Genomic DNA, 19,713 nt, shown 5'->3' with positions numbered 1-19,713 from the left:
ATACATACAAACAATTTGTTGGTGTATTCTAACTACATAAAAGAGTTAAAATTGTCAGAATTTTTTGAATTAAAGGTCTAGAGTATGGGATTCAAAATACCGCAGGGGGTCAAAATACCATGGCAAAGTAGCATTTTCAAAATATTTTTTCCAGCAAGTTTAATAAATACAAACTACTTTTTGGTGTATTCTAACTACATAAAAGAGTTAAAATTGCCAGATTGTTAGAAATTAAAGGTCTAGAGTAGGGGGTTCATTATACCGCAGGAGGGTCAAAATATCATGGCAAAGTAAAATTTTCGAAATATCTTTTCTAGCAAGTTAAATACATACAATCTTTTTATTGGTGTGTTCTAACTACATAAAAGAGTTAGAATTGCCAGATTTTTTTTAATTAAAGATAAAGAGTAGGGGGTTCAATATACCGCAGGGGGCAAAACACCATGGCAAAGTAAAATTTTCAAAATATCTTTTCCAGCAAGTTTAATAAATACAAACTACTTTTTGTCGTATTCTAACTACATAATAGAGTTAGAATTGCCAGATTGTTAGAAATTAAAGGTATAGAGTAGGCGGTTCATAATACTGCAGGAGGGTCAAAATACCATGGCAAAGTAAAATTTTCAAAATATCTATTCCAGCAAGTTTAATACATACAAACTACTTGTTGGTGTATTCTAACTACATAAAAGAGTTAAAATTACCAGAACTTTTTGAATTAAAGGTCTAGAGTAGGGGGTTCAAAATACCGCAGGGGGTCATAATACCATGGCAAAGTAAAATTTTCAAAATATCTTTTCCAGCAGGTTTAATAAATACAAACTACTTTTTGGTGTATTCTAACTACATAAAAGAGTTAGAATTGCCGGATTTTTTTTAATTAAAGATCAAGAGTAGGGGGTTCATTATACCGCAGGAGGGTCAAAATACCATGGCAAAGTAACATTTTGAAATGTCTTTTCCAGCAAGTTAAATACATACAAACTTCTTTTTGGTGTATTCTAACTACATAAAAGAGTTAGAATTGCCAGATTTTTTTTAATTAAAGGTCTAGAGTAGGGGATTCAAAATACCGCAGGTGGACAAAATACCATGGCAAAGTAAAATTTTCATAATATCTTTTCCAGCAAGTTTAATACATACAAACAATTTGTTGGTGTATTCTAACTACATAAAAGAGTTAAAATTGCCAGAATTTTTTGAATTAAAGGTCCAGAGTAGGGGTTCCAATATACAGCAGGGGGGTCAAAATACCATGGCAAAATAAAATTTTCAAAATATCTTTTCCAGCAAGTTAAATACATACAAATTCTAACTCCTTAACATAGTTTTAATACTCCAATAAGTAGTTTGTATGTATTTAATATACTGGAAGAGATATTTTGAAAATTTTACTTAGCCATGGTATTTTGAGCCCCCTGCGGTATATTGAACCCCCTACTATAGACCTTGAATTTCAAAAATTCAAAATTCAAGCTATTTTAACACCTTAACATAGATTTAATACTCCAATAAGTGGTTTGTATTTATTTAACATGCTGGAAAAGATATTCTGAAAATTTTACTTTGCCATGGTATTTTGACCCCCCTGCGGTATATTGAACCCCCTACTATAGACCTTGAATTTCAAAAATTCAAAAATTCAAGCTATTCAAAATCCTTTACATAGTTTTAATACTCCAATAAGTAGTTTGTATGTACTTAAGATACTGGAAAATATATTTTGAAATTTTTACTTAGCCATGGTATTTTGACCCCCCTGCGGTATATTGAACCCCCTACTATAGACCTTGAATTTCAAAAATTCAAGCTATTTTAACTCCTTAATATAGTTTTAATACTCTAATAAGTGGTTTGTATGTATTAAACATGCTGGAAAAGATATTTTGAAAATTTTACTTAGCCATGGTATTTTGACCCCCCCCTGCGGTATATTGAACCCCCTACTATAGACCTTGAATTTAAAAAAATCAATCTATTCTAGCTCCTTAGCATAGTTATAATTCTCTAACTAGAACACACCCGCGAAATCGCGGGCATATACAGCTTGTGAACTGTTGCAGGATGATTTTTTGTAAAAGATATTATGTATGGAGAATTACATAGAAGGTATACCTCCCTTTTTCCAAAGTCCAATATTTGTTTCCTTTCTGTTAAATTCAATTATATTCGTGTTTCTGGCCTACGACCACAATTATTTTTCTCCTTTGCTACAATGCTTCTTTTGGTTAAAGTCAAATCAAATTAAAAATTTGCACCGTTTCAAACATGAAATAAATGTGACTGCTTATATATAGACCATTATTAGTCTAAAAAAAATGCTTCTATGACAATTCATCAGTGCTTTTTTTTTTGAGAGCCTTATTAACATGCCAATTGAAGGATTTGAATCATGTATAAATGACTAATACCGACTAAGGCTAATTTGAGGGGTTGTCGATCGGAGGGGTCCTGATCCCGAAATCCCGGGCTTAAAACCATGAAACTGAGATGCAGAATTTAAAGAAATTCATATCCCGAAATCGCAAATATATATTCCCGGATCCCGTAAGGATCCATCCCCAAATCCCGAGCTTAAAAACACTCGATCCCGACGCCCCTAAAAAGGTCCTGCCTCCCTCTAATCTCTACCTTACTTTCATTTTTGCCAAATCACTATTTTCCCTTTTAACAATAAATTGTTATGCCCCAATTATGGAAAAGATATTTTGAAAATTTTACTTAGCCATGGTATTTTGACCCCCCTGCGGTATATTGAACCCCCTACTATAGACCTTAAACTAAAAAAATTCTAGCTATTCTAACTCCTTAACATGGTAATAATACTCCAATGAGTAGTTTGTATGTATTAAATATGCTGGAAAAGATATTTTGAAAATTTTACTTAGCCATGGTATTTTGACCCCCCTGCGGTATATTGAACTCCCTACTATAGACCTTAAACTAAAAAAATTCTAGCTATTCTAACTCCTTTACATGGTTATAATACTCCAATGAGTAGTTTGTATGTATTAAATATGCTGGAAAAGATATTTTGAAATTTTTACTTAGCCATGGTATTTTGACCCCCCTGCGGTACATTGAACCCCCTAATAGTATAGACATTGAATTTCAAAAATTCAATCTATTCTAGACCTTAACCTAGTTATTATACTCCAATAAGTAGTTTGTATGTATTAAATATGCTGGAAAAGATATTTTGAAAATTTTACTTAGCCATGGTATTTTGGGATTTCGATTGCTGGATTCCCTTTATAGGCCCTATATATTTGATTCGAATGCCCCCGAAGACTTCCGTTAGCTATTTGGCAACGGTGAAGTCCGAGAATAAACTGGACCCCTGCTGTTGTTTCACTGTTATCGTGTGCCGAAGTATCAATCAGCGGGTGACCAGTTTAGTCCGAGAACTCGTGTGTACAATGATGTTCCCGATTCAACTACGGAATCGTCCTTTGACATTGACTGTGAACCTGAATTGGTCAGTGAATTAACGGATGAGAAAATAATTATAAAAAGCAAAATGGCTCCACATCGGACATCTCCCAACGACGAGCGTGATTGACGGAGTGGCGTTTGATTTATAAACAAAAATGTAGCAAAACGTCTATCTTCATCTTCTTTTATTTTTACGTTTACATCTAAATCAACACAAAAATAAACTGTCGTCTGTTGTGTCACCTATTATCCCTTTTCAGTATATGCCAAAATTATTTGGTGTCGACTTCCGTTTACCTCTACAATCCGAACACCTGTGAAAACCGAACAAAACGTAAAGTCCCGTGGGTGTTCGGTTTGTACAGGTTTCACTGTATATGGCCCTGACAACCTTATTGCAGGGCCATAAAAATCATGTAGATCAGACTTTGAAGAGTTTAAAGCTGACACCATTGACTGACAAAATCTATCAGTATATAGAGTGGGGTGCGCATATTCGCCGGGGACACAATTTCGCCGTTTTATAATTTTGAGTTGTAAATACTTCAAAAGATGGCTGAAATGGAAGATATGCCGGTAACTAAGATATTTATAACAAATATGATTTTATTTTAAACTACGACAAAATTGCGGCACTTACCGCAAAGGACCGAAAAACGAATAACGATTTTCGGCCAATTTTCTGAATGAATAAAACGATTTCAAAGAAGTATTTCTTAGAAAATCTTTGACTGATTGCCCTAAATTTCAGTCCTGTACACATTTAAAATGTCTGCTATTGCCATCTATAATGAAATTGATTTGAAAAATATTGTTTAAAGCTGCAGTTATTTGGGTTTAAATAGATGTATAAAAACGGTGAATATGTGTCCCCCATTGACAAAACATCAGGCAATTTCAAACACCCTTTAATCTAACTTTTCAGATGATTATTTTCAAACAAACCCCTTTTGAAGCTTAAGAATATTTTGCATTTGAAGTTATCTTCATATAGAAATATCAGTATACTTCAAAAACATATAGACCTCAACATAAACTGTGGAAAACATGGAAAGATATGGCAAAAATGAGCACCCCACTCTACTGTAGAAACATTAATTTTTCATGGGGTTAAAATTCCGTGGTTTTGTCTCTATTTAAGATTTCATGGGGATTTAATTTCGTGGTTTCCAGTATTTGGAAGTGATATTATGTGTAGTTTAAATTTTCATGGGGTTTTAATTTCGTGGATATGTTCTTTCCACGAAATAAACGAAATTAAATCCTTCACGAAAATTTCTGCTTTAACAGTATATTAACTGTTTACCTCTACAGCATCTTGACTATTGACAGACTGTAATAGAAACTTTATTATGACTGGGAGTTCTTCTACCTCGGCAGAATGAAGAGTCTTTAAAACTGTCCCTCTCACCTAGAACAGAAAAACACATTATAGTTTATTTCAATTTCTACTATTTGAAAGTCTTGAACATTGTACAATACAAATTAAAAAAAAATTCTAAAGCAAAATTGTGCAACACAAAAAATGAGCCCACCATATATATGTTCATGTTTTCTATGAAAGAATCATTCAGATTCATCAGGATTCTTCCTTTTGTGAAATATGAAATAAAAATATATTTTATCAAATCAAATTTATTTTTACATTTAAACGGAAAAGTGCTGTTAACTGATATAAAATGCTTTAAATACATTTTTTTTTGTATGTTTGAAAATAATAAAAATTTGATACACTAGATCACAAAATTAATGAATCGTAGTTTCAACAAAAAAAATCTGCACCAGTTACAAACAGGTATCGTAAATTGTATCCTCTCTAGATAGAAAATGTTTTTGTTTTTTACATCATATACTTTCTAAACTTACTAGCTCCTGAAAAATGCAAACAAATTTCTCAAACATTTATATTTCAGGACAGCAGAATTTAAAAAAAATTATAACTTGACACATTTGAGTCACTCTTCTAGTGTTGAAGACAATATGTAGACCTCGGGTTTCTTTTGAATTGTGTTACTAGGTTGCTGTCTCATTGAAGTATATTCCACGTTTCCATTAATCAATTAGTAAGTTGTTTTTTTAAACTGCTAAAGTAATATTATATCTACCTCAGTCAATAATTCTGAAGTAAGGTTGAGATTAGCCAGGGAATCTAGAATGGGAACTGTGAGCTGTGTATTGTGTGAGAGTAAATCTCTTAATGCAGTGGCTACATCCCCGTGTTCTGAATCTTCTACCACCTCTGGTAAACAAGAAATTATCTCCCTTTGTACATCTAGTGTGACGATTCCAATCATCTCTACCATCTTCTCTGTAATTTCCTACAATATAACTAATTATTCTGAATTTATATTGATAAAAAGGTATACTTCAAATGACTCACACTGAAATATGTTAATATTTGTAGAAAATAAGTCAGTGATAGTTTCCATGGAAACTGAAATGAGCGAAACACGAGCAATTTAAGAATTTACCTCCTATTACCTGATTACGGTTGCAAACAAGTTCCTATTCTCATTTCGATTTCAGCACCTGAACACATGTATTTAATATCATGAATATATTGGCATTAAAAGACATTAAAATGGCCGTCATAAAAAGTTGAAATGATGATGTCAAGCCCAAATTAGGTGACTACAAACCTCAATTAATTGCTGAAGAGTTAAATTATATAGAGAAAACGTTTGGAGAGGTTGGAAAGTGATCGTAAGAGACAGGTTCATTTTATTTAGTAGAGCACAGTTGCACTCTTATGACACAAATCTTTTCAATGCATATCAATAACATTAAAGTTTCCTAAGTGGAGATAACAAATGTATATTGTACCTTTCCTGCTAATATTCTGTCTAGCCATCTGAATTGACTCATCAATAATCTTGGTATGTTTACTTTTTCACCATGTTCAAATATAGATCTGAAAAACAATTTAAATAATTGTATACACAAAAAGAATAGTGATTTAAATGAATTTAAAAAAATAAAAATACAATTTGCTTTTAAATGAAAAACAATATTCTAGTATATAGCGAGCACATTTTTTAAACCTGCTTTCTAAATTATGTTTTAACATCTTTTAACATTTTATTCACACAATAATTGTCAAAGTTCTATTATATAGATATAAGGAGATGAAGTATGGAGTGCTAATGAGACAACTCTCCATCGAAGCAATAATTTGTAAAAGTAAACCATTGTAGGTCAAAGTACATTTTTCAACATAGAGAACATAGAGTCTTGGCTCATACCACCACAGCAAGTGAGCCCCAAAAACGACTATTGTACAACCCTTCATACAGGAAAGCCAATGGTCCAATCAAAATAACCAAGAAACGAGAAACAATTATGAACCGCATCAACAAACGACAACCACTGAACATCAGGTAGTTGGTCTAACTTACTGGTCATCTTCTGTAAATTCTGCCAATTTTTCTAGTAAGCAATGCATTAGTTTGGTCTGAAAATAGAATAACACAGTTTTAAGTAAAAAAACAAAACAGAGGTAAATATCTTAGCTAAAATAAAAAAATAAAAATGGTGTTTAATTTCTCTTCCTATAAAAGAGTTGGAGCAAGTTTTAGTGCTTTCTATCAAAGAAGAATTCAACAGACACATGAGAGCAACTGGTGAAAAAGGTTGTCTTTATATAGAGAATGTACAATTTACAGATGCCGGGAACACAAAAAGATAACAAATATCAAGCTATAACATTTTAATATTAAAAGGTAAAACATTGTGTACTTTGGATTCACTTTTTATGGACATGACATGTTGTTTCATCAATGTTTTATTTTGGTGGTTTTGTCATTTCTCTTCAAAGAATAATGCCATTTATTTGCTTTTCTCTCAATATTAAGAAATTAGTGTTTTGCTTTTCTCTTGAAAATTAATTTCATCCTATAAATTCAAATTAATCCACAATATAATGTACGATTTACAGAGTATCTAATTGTGCTAATAACTAGATGTAACATATATAAAAATACTATTAACAGTACAAGCTGTATATGTGTGCTGCTCAAACATGGCTATTTAGCATCAGAATAACAAGTTTGTTTTCTTTTAACACACATCAAATTCTTTTAAAGAAATCCTATGGCTATGGATGTTTTCTTAAAATTTTTTCAATAGACATCATTTAAATTATTTTCTGTATATTCAACATGTATCTTGTTTTTATTCTGTTTAATCTTAATAATCAACTTGCTTGACATCTACAAACCATTTAAATAAATTTACCTGTATTAAATCAACTCCAAGAAGCAATCTGACTAAACAGTCTTGATGAACACTTCTTGCACTAGAAATACAAAAGAAAACTAACAATGATTTTTTTTATGTGAACCAACCTACTTTTCACAGATACATTTCAGCCCCAACTAGCAGACTTTGCAGCTATTTTTTCCTGATTTTCTAACATAATCCATGTAAGAGACAATTTAAGTGTGGCATTTTCATGACAATTTATGTGCATGCCATTTCTAGTTCAGAAAATTGTGTTAACAAACAACCAACTGAAATTTGTTGGTATGTCCAAGTGATTCTAAAGTAGTATTAAACCTTTTAAAGACAGTAGCGCTATCATGAAACAATTACCAATATGCATATGCTTCATAGTGGAATACATGTTTTTTATAACCCAAGTTGATATAAGTTTATTTAATAGAGTCACCATGTTTTTTTTTTATTATAAACTACATCTCAAAAATTGTGGATTCCTTTTTCGTTAAAGCAAATTGAAATTTTGATTTATGAATATCTTCTTTTTTAAAATTCCACAATTCTTTATTTCATATACATTATGCCATGCAATAAATATGAAATATCATTCAACAAATACACTGCTGAATTATTTGAAGCAAGTCAATTGTGACCTAAGAATGGCCTGAGGAGTTATCTAAGTTGAGATATTATCCATGTAAGTTAAGATTTACCTGTCACATTCTGATGCTGTAAATGTAGGAACCAGGCTGTTGTGTAATCTGAAAATAATAATCAGTATCATCAAGACAACAAGATTAACAATGTCTCCAGTTTTTCACTAAAAAAATCATTTTTTTATAACTGAAATTTAAACAAATAAAATATTTATTGAATATAATAGAATTTGGCTTGCCTAAAATGATAAAGGTTTCATGTGAAAATATCAAGCATTGCTGATCTTAGATGAATTTAAGCTATCTTTAATTGTACTACTAAAACTAGATATAAATGGTATTCATTACATGTGTTGAAGTCTTAAAACTTTGCTCAGTGCTCAGGGCACAAAAATCATGTTCGGAACATGAAATCCAACATTTTGATTGGATGATTTTGGAGTATGAGTACAAAAAACTGACTTGAAAGTTTTATGACTTCAAGGCTGTTAAGGTTGTCAAGTACCTCTTTTGGTCCTCAATATATTCTTGGAATCCTTCCACAAATTCATCTAAAACCTTAAATGATAGAAATTTTAACAGCACATATACACGATATATATATATAATTGTATTTATATTCAATTTTATTTTGACTTAAAGAAGGAAAATGTGATGTTAGAATGTGTTTCCTTTATTTTGTTACTTTTTTCTAAAATAGCATCTTTGCTTAAAATTTGTACTGGAATCACCTAAAGTTAGTTTGTATTTTTGTTATTATCATCAAACACATAATCATCTTAAGTCAGGTTACAACCTCTTTTCCTTGAATATGACCAACTGCAAGTGGATTTTTCAAAGGATTTGTTCATAAATGAGCAACAAGACAGGTGCCACATCTGCTTACCCTTCCAGAGCACCTGAGATCACCCACGACTTTTGATAGGGTTCGTGTTGCTCAGTTTTTTCATGTTATGATTTGTGTACTGTTGTTTGTCTTTTTGTCCTTTTCTTTTTTTGTCATGGCGTTATTTTCTACTTATGACTTAGAATGTTACTTTAGTATCTTTTGCCTCTCTTTTTAATTTTTACATGATTTGTATGAAATGCAATTTGCTCGTAAAATTGCATTTCAATGTATTCTTTTTTCGCTTTTTTTATTTTCTTTCATTTGTAATAAATAATTTTCCTTTCTTTTATTGGAATTAGTAAACATGAATAATAATTTACCTACTGCAAGCATATCAAAATTACTTAAAAATTTGCAAAATTAATAATAATCAGATAATTAAGTTATATATGGTGCAAATATTTAATAAGAAAAATGTCCTTTGCACATAGAGCAGGTAATATAAATATCTTCCTAAATCAAACTTTCAACAAGTTTACCTCTGGATAACTTTCATGTCTTTTTAATGAAACTTGGAGATTTCTCTGGAATACTGCTTGGTCAAAGCCTAAATAAAAATCATAAAAAATTATCCTATTTCTAAAATGATCAGCTAGAAACTAATGATCATGATGATGATATATCATGTCAGTTAAATTTTCTAATTTGTATGTATGATTACATTGGTAAAACAGTTTCAAAGATATATTTTTTCAGTCATAAGATAAACAGTAACAAGAATGTGTCCCCAGTACACGGATGCCCCATCCGCACTATCATTTTCTATGTTCAGTGGACTGTGAAAATGGGGTTAAATCTCTAATTTGGAATTAAAATTAGTAAGATCATATCATACAGAACATATGTACTAAGTTTCAAGTTGATTAGACTTCAACTTCATCAAAAACTACCTCGACCAAAAACTGTAACCTGAAGTGGGACAGACGGACGAACGAACGGACGGACGGACGAACGGACGCACAGACCAGAAAACATAATGCCCATAAATGGGGCATAAAAACTACCATTGTATCCAGAAATACAATGAATAGCAAATTCACTTATTGTTTAAAACTTTTGTCAGGTGAAACTGTTGTACAGTTGGAAAGCAAGTCCTTGGAAACGTCCGTTGTCGTCAAGCTTTATCAGCAACAATAGCAGGGGGAATTAATTAGGTGGCGCTACAGTCGTCCGTAACGTCAAAAAGTCCGCCAAATCAATCGGCTAAAAGATTGACGTTTAAAGTATTTTTTGCAACTTGTCATGCTTTTATTACAATTAAATTTTAAAATTTGTAGGTTTTGTGACCAATATAATTTCTTTACGACATACAAACATTACAAAAAATAGCTTGTTATTGCTATTCCTCTATCCTGTCCGTTCTAAAAAAAAATAGCCATCTTTTTTGTTCGCCAAAAAAATTGATTTTTTCTAATTTGACGTTTGCGTATCCAAATACAGAAAAGAACGGTTATAATCTTAAATGAAACCGGGAAACCTATTTCAAATTTATACACTGTTTTGAAGCCATCATTTTTTACTTTTATACATCAATTTTAGTGACCACCAGCCATGTCAATTCTTATCTGGTTTTAGCTACGTTTCTACTTCAAAACAGTAAAGTTTAGCTTCTTTTCATTGTACCTGTTTCAAAGTGCTCTAAAATACTGATTTTATTAAAGACATGAATGAAATTTTGATTAAAAGTTGTGGATTTTCACAATTCCATACGATACTTGTATTTTAAAGTAACTAAAACCCCTTTTGATCCCCTACACAAATTGACGGTGACATTGTTTTCTTTTTTCAACATACGTCATGTAACGTTTAACAAAATTTGTGTCAGGGTCATGTGCATAGTAAAAATTTACACATTGTAAAAGTGAAACAACAAACAAAGATCTTCTTTATTGCGTTTAAAGCTAAACGTCTTGGAAAATTCCGACAAATCTGACAAATTATTGATAGCCTACTGTATGGATGGACAAAAGCACAAAAATAGCAATAGAAAATGCATTGCAAAGAAAATTCTGTAGGAAAAAAGAATTTAGGAGTTTATTCATATCTAGATGTGTTCTTACAAAATTGAATTTATTCAAATGGCAAATTCTTGTCAAATTTAAGCATCTTTGATCATTATTGAAGTAAAATGCACAAAATTTGTCCCACCAGTTTCATTTCATTTCCTATTACTAGTATTCAGGTAAAGTATATATACAATACTTTGTTTATAAATATGTAATTATTTAAAGAAGCTGATACAGCAATTTGTTCAAGAGGAGAAGCCCCATTTTTTCCAAAAAGGTTACTTTCATAATCTATAAAATACCCTGAGAAATAAGACAAAGGGCTACTGTGCAAGCTAATCTAATAGTTTAATTTTACAATAATAATGATTCTGAAATTCAAAATTGTGTCACTTTCACTTATAATTTAAAGCATATGTTTTACAGAACTTCTGTCAATATTTTTGGTATAAAACTTATAAATCCCTTTTTTGTATTTTACTGTTCAACTAAGAAACATAGGATTGAGCTGTTTAAAGGCTCTCTTAATTTGAAGAAATTTGTTGTGACTCTTGGTCACACTTTATAGAATATAAAATATATATGATCAGTACTATTTATTTAATAATTATATCAATTTTCAGAAAGATTATTGAAATTGTATAAACTATGTTTTATTGCATTAAATATAATCAGAAATGTTTAAAAAAAATTCTGGTAGGAATGATCCCACATATAAAAATTACATGTAGTATATTTCATCCGCCAGATCTAATTTCTTTCAATATAGCTAGGTTTTTAATTTTACATGTAGGTGTCATTATCCACATTTCTGAATTGGTTTTTTTTTTACTGCAGTAATATTTTGTCTTTTAATATTTACATTTAGTCCTTCTCTGGAAAATAGGGGGAAGTATCTCTTCTTTATATTATCATAACATAGTTATAAATCGAGTTTCGTTTATTTTCTTTCTAATTTTTGCAAAGTAAACTCCTTTTTTAATTTTTATGCATTTTGCACAGGGTTTTTATTTTTGACTGGTGATATTAAGGGGAGATAACCACTTGCACAAATCGGCATAAAAACCACCGCTTCGGTTTGAAATCAATTTGACGTTTGCGTATCCAACATTCTATTGCCGAGATATTCATATCGAGTGTTTGTCTTAATGAGATGCTTTATTAAATTTAAATTCAGCCCATCATTTTTAGTTTCCTCGTAAATATTTAGATTTTTCGCTCAGGAGACTTGACAATTTTCACCCAAACTCCAAGTTTGCAGATAAAATAAAGAATAAAGGACTTTGATTTGATGTGTGAGCTTTGACAAGAATAAACTATGGATACTCAAGATTAGTTAGGTTAATAAGTTTTTATTACGACAATAGTATTCAGCGAGTTAAAATGAGGTTTGTCTCATCCGTTTTTTTACTGAATTTTCAAGGTCACATGACTCTATTGTTGCTGATAAATTTGGGGTCAAACCGTGACCTGCTTTCCAACTGTGTAGTAACTTGAAATTTACGTTATTTTATCATTAGAAAATTTGAAGGTTTAAGCTTCATAAGAATCATAAGAATCAGTATGGATTTCTTTATTAAATTAGACCAGTTAAAAAATCCTATATTCATAGATAATCTTATAAAATTGAGAATGGAAATGGGGAATGTGTCAAAGAGACAACAACCCGACCAAAGAGCAGAAAACAGCTGAAGGCCATCAAAGGGTTTTCAATTCAGCGAGAAAATCCCGCACCCCAAGGCGTGCTTCAGATGGCCCCTAAACATAAATAAAAGACCAATTTCCTCAGTGTAATGCCTTTAATTATTTCTTAAATACAAGACAAACTTTCTGAGAGTATGCGTTTACAAATATTTTCTTGAATTTCAAAGTTGGTTTACAAATAGCGAGGTTGTTTAAATGTACAAGAAATGGGATCAGTATCTTTTTTGAATATCAACATTGGAATATGACAAACAGAAGTACACACATGGTTTTTAAAGTTTTTTTTATTTGTCATTTGGAAAACATGTATAGAGATGTGATAATCTAACTGGACTATTAATGAAAGTGTATTTTGCTGATATATAATTTCTTGATGATAAACATTCCTTTTAAACTTCCAATACATTTTTTAAAATATAGTTACCCAGTGAATTAGGTTTATTTCCCTTCATTAATGTCAGTCCTGCTTTGTTCACTAATTCACAAAATGTAGAATTGTTTTGATATATATCTTCATCCTCACTGCCTTTTCTTTTCTTTTGGCCACCTAGAAATTCAACATAAAATGTCATTCAAATATAAAATGTATACAGATCATGTAGATGTTATAAACAGACTACGGTTGTGCAGAATTGTCAGTATGATTCATATACATTTGTTTCTTCTTAACATGTTAAAACTCAATAAATAGAGAGTGTGTCCATGGAATACAGATGATGCACGAGAATGCTTTTATATAACATTATAAACAGACATAATGAAAGAATGATAAAAGTGATGCAACCTAAATTCAAACTGACTTTACTGTATCTGTATTTTGTGGTAATAAGCATTAATTGACAGTTTAATTGTTTAACATGATAAAACTAAATAAATAGAGACACTCTCTATTTATTTAGTTTTATCATTTAAACAATGCTTATTGCCACAATGATGTCAAAGAATGCTTGCATAAAACTTTATAAAGAGACATAACTAAAGAATGATAAAAGTGACACAATCTAAATTCAAACTGTATCAGTGTATTGTGGTAATAAGCATTGTGTACAAGTTTCACTGCTGCGACGAGGGCATACAAACTTGTTAATTCTAAACATGTCAAAACTAAAATATTGTAGTAAATGACCAGAGAGAGAGAGAGATGAACAAATTGTTCAGTTCCCTAAAATTTTAACAATATTCCATGAAGAGAATCAAGTCAGAATCCTGTAATTCGGTGGTTTTCAGTGATCAGTCTACCATATTTGTTTTTCTTTTACTGTTTTTTTTACATAAATCAGGAGTTTTTTTCGTTCGAATTGTTGGCACTTTTTATAGCTAACAAATGTACTATATGATAATGGTTTTGCTCATTGTTGAATTAAGGCTATACTATAACCTACACTGTATGATTTGTTTTATCTACGTCACCTGGTGTATAATTGATAGTTGTCTCATTGGCATGCATACATGTACCACATATTTCTATAATGTAAAATGAATCCTCCATTTTACATATTAACCCTTTGAAGTATTTCACAAGACAAAACATAAATATTGCACATTGTAATTAAAGACACAGATAATATTTTTGATCTATATCAAAATATATAAGTGTAAATTCAGAAATTTTTGCGATATTTTTTGTTGTTGTGAAAATTACTACAGGATGTTTCACCAAAACTAAAAACTCACATTTCAATAAAAAATTTTGTAGCATTATTTGTATAAAGCACAACAATGACAAATGAATGAATCCACATTTAGGTTCATTAACAATTGAATTACATGCATATCTGGATATCAAATTGAAATTTAACCCAGGTGAAATCAATTTTATTCAGTGATTTGAGAAATGAACCAATGAGAAATTAAATGTTCAACAAATAACAAATTTTCTATATGCTTGATTGCAGACTTCAGCAAAACTGAAATTAAATATCCACAAATATGTAGGATCTCATTAATCAAGTATATTGGTACAAGAAAATAAATGACTCCACACAAATATGGTCAAAAATCTTAAATGGGAAAGCCTAGAAGAACAGAAACTAACAAATTTTTCTTCCCAAGGACCATCAGGGATTGGAACAACCTATACCAACATCAGCCAACACAGTTGAGGGATTCATAGCTGCCCTAAACATGCTAAAGGCATGCTCTGAAAGTTAGTAGACAGTTCCAGTTGTACATGATATTAATTGTATCATATTGCGAACATTTCAAATGTAAATAGCCAAGAGAGAACTTTCTGTGTTGCCTGACACTGCATTAAGTTTCAGTCGGAACCAATTAAATTCAGTTTGGAATCCAGTCCTTAATTGGAACAAGGTGAAGAAGCTATGTATGTACATGTAATACCTTTAATCTTTTCATCCCCATGTTCTCCACTAGTCTTCCTTTTCTTAGAAAAAACAGAATTTCTTTCTGCCACCATGCTGAATCTGAAATGGATTTCTTTATTATAATGAACAAACAAACAAAGCATTAGGCATCCATTTCTAACTTTGCAACTAGAGTACATAAACACAATAAAATTTATCAAAAATATACACAATTATTTACCACAGACACTTGTTTTCTATCCATGGCAAGATGATATATACTGCCTTCTCCTCATTCCGGTGTATCCCTGATTCCGGTGTAATGTTAAATTGCGGGTATTTGTTGAACTAAAAGCGCGTGCAAGGGTCAGGGGTTATAGGTTACAGACAACTGGTGCATCGCTGTCATCAAGAAATGTAAATACGTCAAACAGTCTTCATTACAGGTAAATATATATATATTAGCGCACGATAGTATGATTTCCATAATTCCCAAATTCATGCATATGCCATAAAATTTCAAGCCATCTAAAAATATTGAATAATCATCCCAAATCGATTTATTGTTATTGATTTCTCGTCTGCCATTTGCAAGGCGTCCTAAACAACAGTCACGTGATGATACAGCCTCGATATGACTCTGAAAAATCTATGGAAAGCCTGATTAACAAAAATGAACACTTTTACAGTTTATTTTAGAAAAAAGTTATTAATCTCGTTTTTATGTTTATGAAACTATTTATGCTGATTGAATTTAATAAAAATTAATAATTATGAATATGAAGAACATATTACTGTGATTAAAGGACAAAATGCTTGCACAATAATTATTAAAAGAAATGTGCTTTATAATTAATTGAAGGTATAAATAAGGGGGGGGGGGGGGATGAAAATATTTTTTTCAAACTGAATTTAAGATTTTACTGATCTTTTGTAAATGTTTATGACTATTCATTTTTATTACAGATATTTTTACAATGAAGAAAAAGCAGTATGATCCAAATGCGTTGAAATTTGCCTATGATGCTGTACAAAATGGAATGTCTGTTTACAAAGCTGCAAAAAACTATGGTATTCCAGAAAGCACGCTTAGAGATAGGACACTTGGTTTGGTTTCTGTGGATGGGAGATGCTCCAATTACCTTTTTGATGAGTCTACAGAGAAAAAAATGGTGGACCACATTGCACATATGGCCAGCATTGGTTATGGTTATTCAAGAATAGATGTCATTTATCTAGCTACTGATTTAGCTGTGTTTATGGGCAAGAGAAAACCTCAAGAGGATATATTGAGCAACAAATGGTATTACTCTTTTATGAAAAGATGGCCAAATCTAACTATTAGTAAACCACAGAAATTATCCATGCAGAGAGCTAGATGTGCATCAAAGGAGACACTATCTAACTATTACAAAGAGTTGGGCACTATTATGACCAAAAACAATCTGCATGAACAGCCACACAAAATATTTAATATGGATGAGAGTGCTCTACAAACTGAACATAGCCCAGGTAAAATTGTTCATGACATTGTTGTTAAGCCCCAGTCTGTCACATCGCCAAGATCTGCAAATGTCACTATAATTGGTGCTGGCAATGCAATTGGAAATGCTGTTCCACCTTATTATGTATTTCCGGGTGTTAAATTTGACAGGGCTCTACTTCTTGATGGGACTCCACCTGGTTCTGATGGCCAATGCAGTAAATCTGGATGGTCTAACAGTGAAATATTCAAAATGTACCTGGAAAAGCATTTTCTCAAGTATGTATCACATGATGTCTCTGGCACTCCTCTTCTTATATTGTTTGATGGCCACCGCTCACATGTGAGCTTAACTTTGCAAGATTGGGCTGAATCAAAGAACATCATTCTTTTCATACTTCCACCACACTGTAGCCACATTTTACAGCCATTAGATATAGGGTGTTTTGGACCATTAAAGGCTTGTTACAACCGGGAGGCACAGTTGTTTATGAGAAAAAATCCAGGATGTAAAATTACAAGGTATAACATAGGACAAATGTCTTGTTCTCCCTACCAGAAAGGTCTATCTGCACAGAACTTGATATCATCTTTTAGGAAAAGTGGGATATATCCTTTTAACCCAAAAGCTGTTGACACCAGCGAACTTGCTCCAGCTACAATTTACCCCACAGCTACATCAGATGAAGCAAGTACAATGAATAATACACAAATTTCACAAGAAGATGACAACACTTCCTCTCAGCAATTTAACAAAGCTGCCACTCTGACGATACAACAATTCGAAGCTTCATCATCAGCCCAAAAGGAACAAGATATCTCATCAGATCAAGATGAATCAAATAGTCAACCTTTGCTTACTCTAGTTCCTCCTGAAAGCAGGTACTCTGATGACATTCAAATATATACCGCAGAACCAATAATTGAATTGAACACATCAAACAACTCTTCGAATATAACCACATGTACAGTAAACAGTTCTACATCCGGATTCCTGCTAAAAAGAAATGTTGTTTCAGTTGAAAAGACAGAAAAGAAAAGGAAACACTTCACAATCACAGGAAATTTAGGAAAAAAGAAAAACATGGATCATCTGAATCAGTCAAAAAAGAAAGGAACTTTTAAACCACCCTATAAAAAAGCAGAGCCTAAGACAGTTGAAAAGGAAACTAGAAATCAAAACAAAGCAGGAAAAGATACCAAAAAGAAGGCACCTGTAAAAAGAAAAAGTTCAACTGTGATGGAAAAAAATGAAAAAAAAATTAAATTATCAGAGGATGATGTTAATGCAGGTCTTGGTACATCTGGTTTAAACAAGGATAAAGGAGGACCAATATGTCTTGAGAATTCATTTAGTGACAGTGATGAAACCGATGATGACGACGGTGAAACTTGCTGTGTTTGTAATAAGAAATCTCCCTCAGAGATCAGACAACTAGCAGGAATTGTGTTTGTCAAATGGGCACAATGTGACAATGATAACTGCCGTCACTGGACACATCTCCAATTCTGTAGTGATGTTAGAGTCTTGCGGAGAGGGGATACTTTCTTTTGTCCACACTGTAAAGAACAGTAAACTGTCCAATATACAGAACATTATTCCAAAAACTGTTATTCTGATTAAAAAAAAAAACAACAAACAATAGATTTTGAACTGTTTAATATTAATGTAATTTTTCTATTTATTCAGTTAAAGTAGATTTTCAAAAAGTGAAACTTTGTGAAATATTTTTTTCCCACTATTGACATCAAAATAGAATTATTAAAATAATTTCCACAAAAGAGTGAAAGTAAAACAAAAATTTGAATGAGAATTTTTTTTTTTTTATAAATTTAGAAAAAAAATCTTGCATATATTGGACTTTTCAACATTTTTCATCTTGTCAAAAATAATTTGTGTATTTGTCCTAAATAAAATCGTGTTTTGCTGATCTGTACTTCTTTACTAGAATATTAGCGTTATTTGATGCACAAAATAAGGTGCATTAGTGTTCCAAGTTGTCCTCCATACTATATTTTACCTTTGCACCGGAAAGAGGTTAATAGCAAAAACAATGATGGGTGGTGATCACCGATTTTCAATCATTTATTAAACTGATAAAACTTGACAAATGGGTAACATATTATGCATCATTGAAGAGCTAAATAACTGAATTTTATTTATTTCAATCATATTTGTTCCGTTTAGTTCGAAAAATGCGTTTGGAATAATGATTAACATTTTGACCACCGGAATGGGGTTAACCCAGTATATCTATCCCTATATATATTCCTCGTAATTACCCTCCCTTTTTCACAATCAATTCATTTGAATGTGGACATATAGTTAAACACCCCTTTTATCTTTAGTTGGACCCCCTTTAAAAACGGCTGGATTCGCCCCTGATTTGATAGGAACGCATACATCAAAACACAAAAAGGGGGGGGGGGCTTGGTCTATTTACACTTTTGGTATTATTGCCTCAGGGTCTTTCTCAACATCAGAATGTATAAATCCAAAGAATCTTAACAAATAACCTCGCCGCTGAGAACAGCAATATAATAATATAATGTGAAAACAATGAGATGATATCTTCGATGTCACTTGTTTTCCTTTTTTACATTTCCCGCCAAATGTCATTTCCGGTTTATCGTACTTTTTGAAAACACCACAGAAAAGGAATGAAAAGCTTGGTTACTCGATTATAAACACATTATCTACAAATTTTACATTGTAACAACATTCAAACACATAGAAATAAAGCCCTTATGGACAATTAAGAGTGTAAGTTTACTTACTAAAATTTCATAAACTCAAACTTTGCGGGAAAAAGAAGTCACAAATCAAAACGGAATGGATTAGTATTTATTTCCGACTAAAGTTTAGTGACAAATTATATTTTGTACATGTTCAGGAAAGAAAACAAAAATAAAACTGAAATGCAACATCAAAAACTTGAGACAGTAATGACACTATGGCTGAGATACACACAGGAACCTGTGGCTGATCCAGATTTCAGAAATGTTCATATGGGAGGGTCGT

At 31.6% G+C, this 19,713-nt stretch overlaps 2 protein-coding genes across 5 annotated transcripts in view; one reads left to right on the top strand and one right to left on the bottom strand.

The window, feature by feature from the left end:
• Positions 1–19,499, bottom strand: part of LOC139512225 (Fanconi anemia group D2 protein-like) — a 109,516-nt gene extending 90,017 nt beyond the window's left edge. For 2 of the 4 annotated variants that reach the window (XM_071299677.1, XM_071299685.1), the window contains exons 1-11: positions 19,136–19,326; positions 15,246–15,328; positions 13,330–13,452; positions 9,675–9,742; positions 8,812–8,864; positions 8,364–8,411; positions 7,669–7,729; positions 6,831–6,886; positions 6,259–6,346; positions 5,541–5,753; positions 4,742–4,846 (exon numbers count right to left, since the gene is read on the bottom strand). In XM_071299677.1, the coding sequence (XP_071155778.1) occupies positions 4,742–4,846; positions 5,541–5,753; positions 6,259–6,346; positions 6,831–6,886; positions 7,669–7,729; positions 8,364–8,411; positions 8,812–8,864; positions 9,675–9,742; positions 13,330–13,452; positions 15,246–15,328; positions 19,136–19,311 (1,074 nt within the window). In that variant the 5' untranslated portion in view covers positions 19,312–19,326. Of the gene's footprint in view, positions 1–4,741; positions 4,847–5,540; positions 5,754–6,258; positions 6,347–6,830; positions 6,887–7,668; positions 7,730–8,363; positions 8,412–8,811; positions 8,865–9,674; positions 9,743–13,329; positions 13,453–15,245; positions 15,329–19,135; positions 19,327–19,469 lie in introns of those variants that run through there. The other 2 variants (XM_071299704.1, XM_071299694.1) reach the window with 2 other exon arrangements.
• Positions 15,524–18,335, top strand: LOC139512253 (uncharacterized). The gene is made up of 2 exons (XM_071299747.1): positions 15,524–15,654; positions 16,175–18,335. The coding sequence occupies exon 2, from the start codon at positions 16,186–16,188 to the stop codon at positions 18,265–18,267; it is 2,082 nt and encodes a 693-aa protein (XP_071155848.1). The 5' UTR covers positions 15,524–15,654; positions 16,175–16,185; the 3' UTR covers positions 18,268–18,335.
• Positions 19,500–19,713: the final 214 nt, after the last annotated feature.

The sequence above is a fragment of the Mytilus edulis genome, chromosome 1 (assembly GCF_963676685.1).
Source record: "Mytilus edulis chromosome 1, xbMytEdul2.2, whole genome shotgun sequence".
Taxonomy (NCBI): domain Eukaryota; kingdom Metazoa; phylum Mollusca; class Bivalvia; order Mytilida; family Mytilidae; genus Mytilus; species Mytilus edulis.
The sequence above is the reverse complement of the archived record's forward strand: the minus strand, read 5'-3'. Positions and strand labels throughout refer to the sequence as shown.

Excerpts from the sequence above, each read along its gene's own strand:
- LOC139512253 (XM_071299747.1), top strand. The coding sequence starts at position 16,186 with ATGAAGAAAAAGCAGTATGATCCAAATGCGTTGAAATTTGCCTATGAT.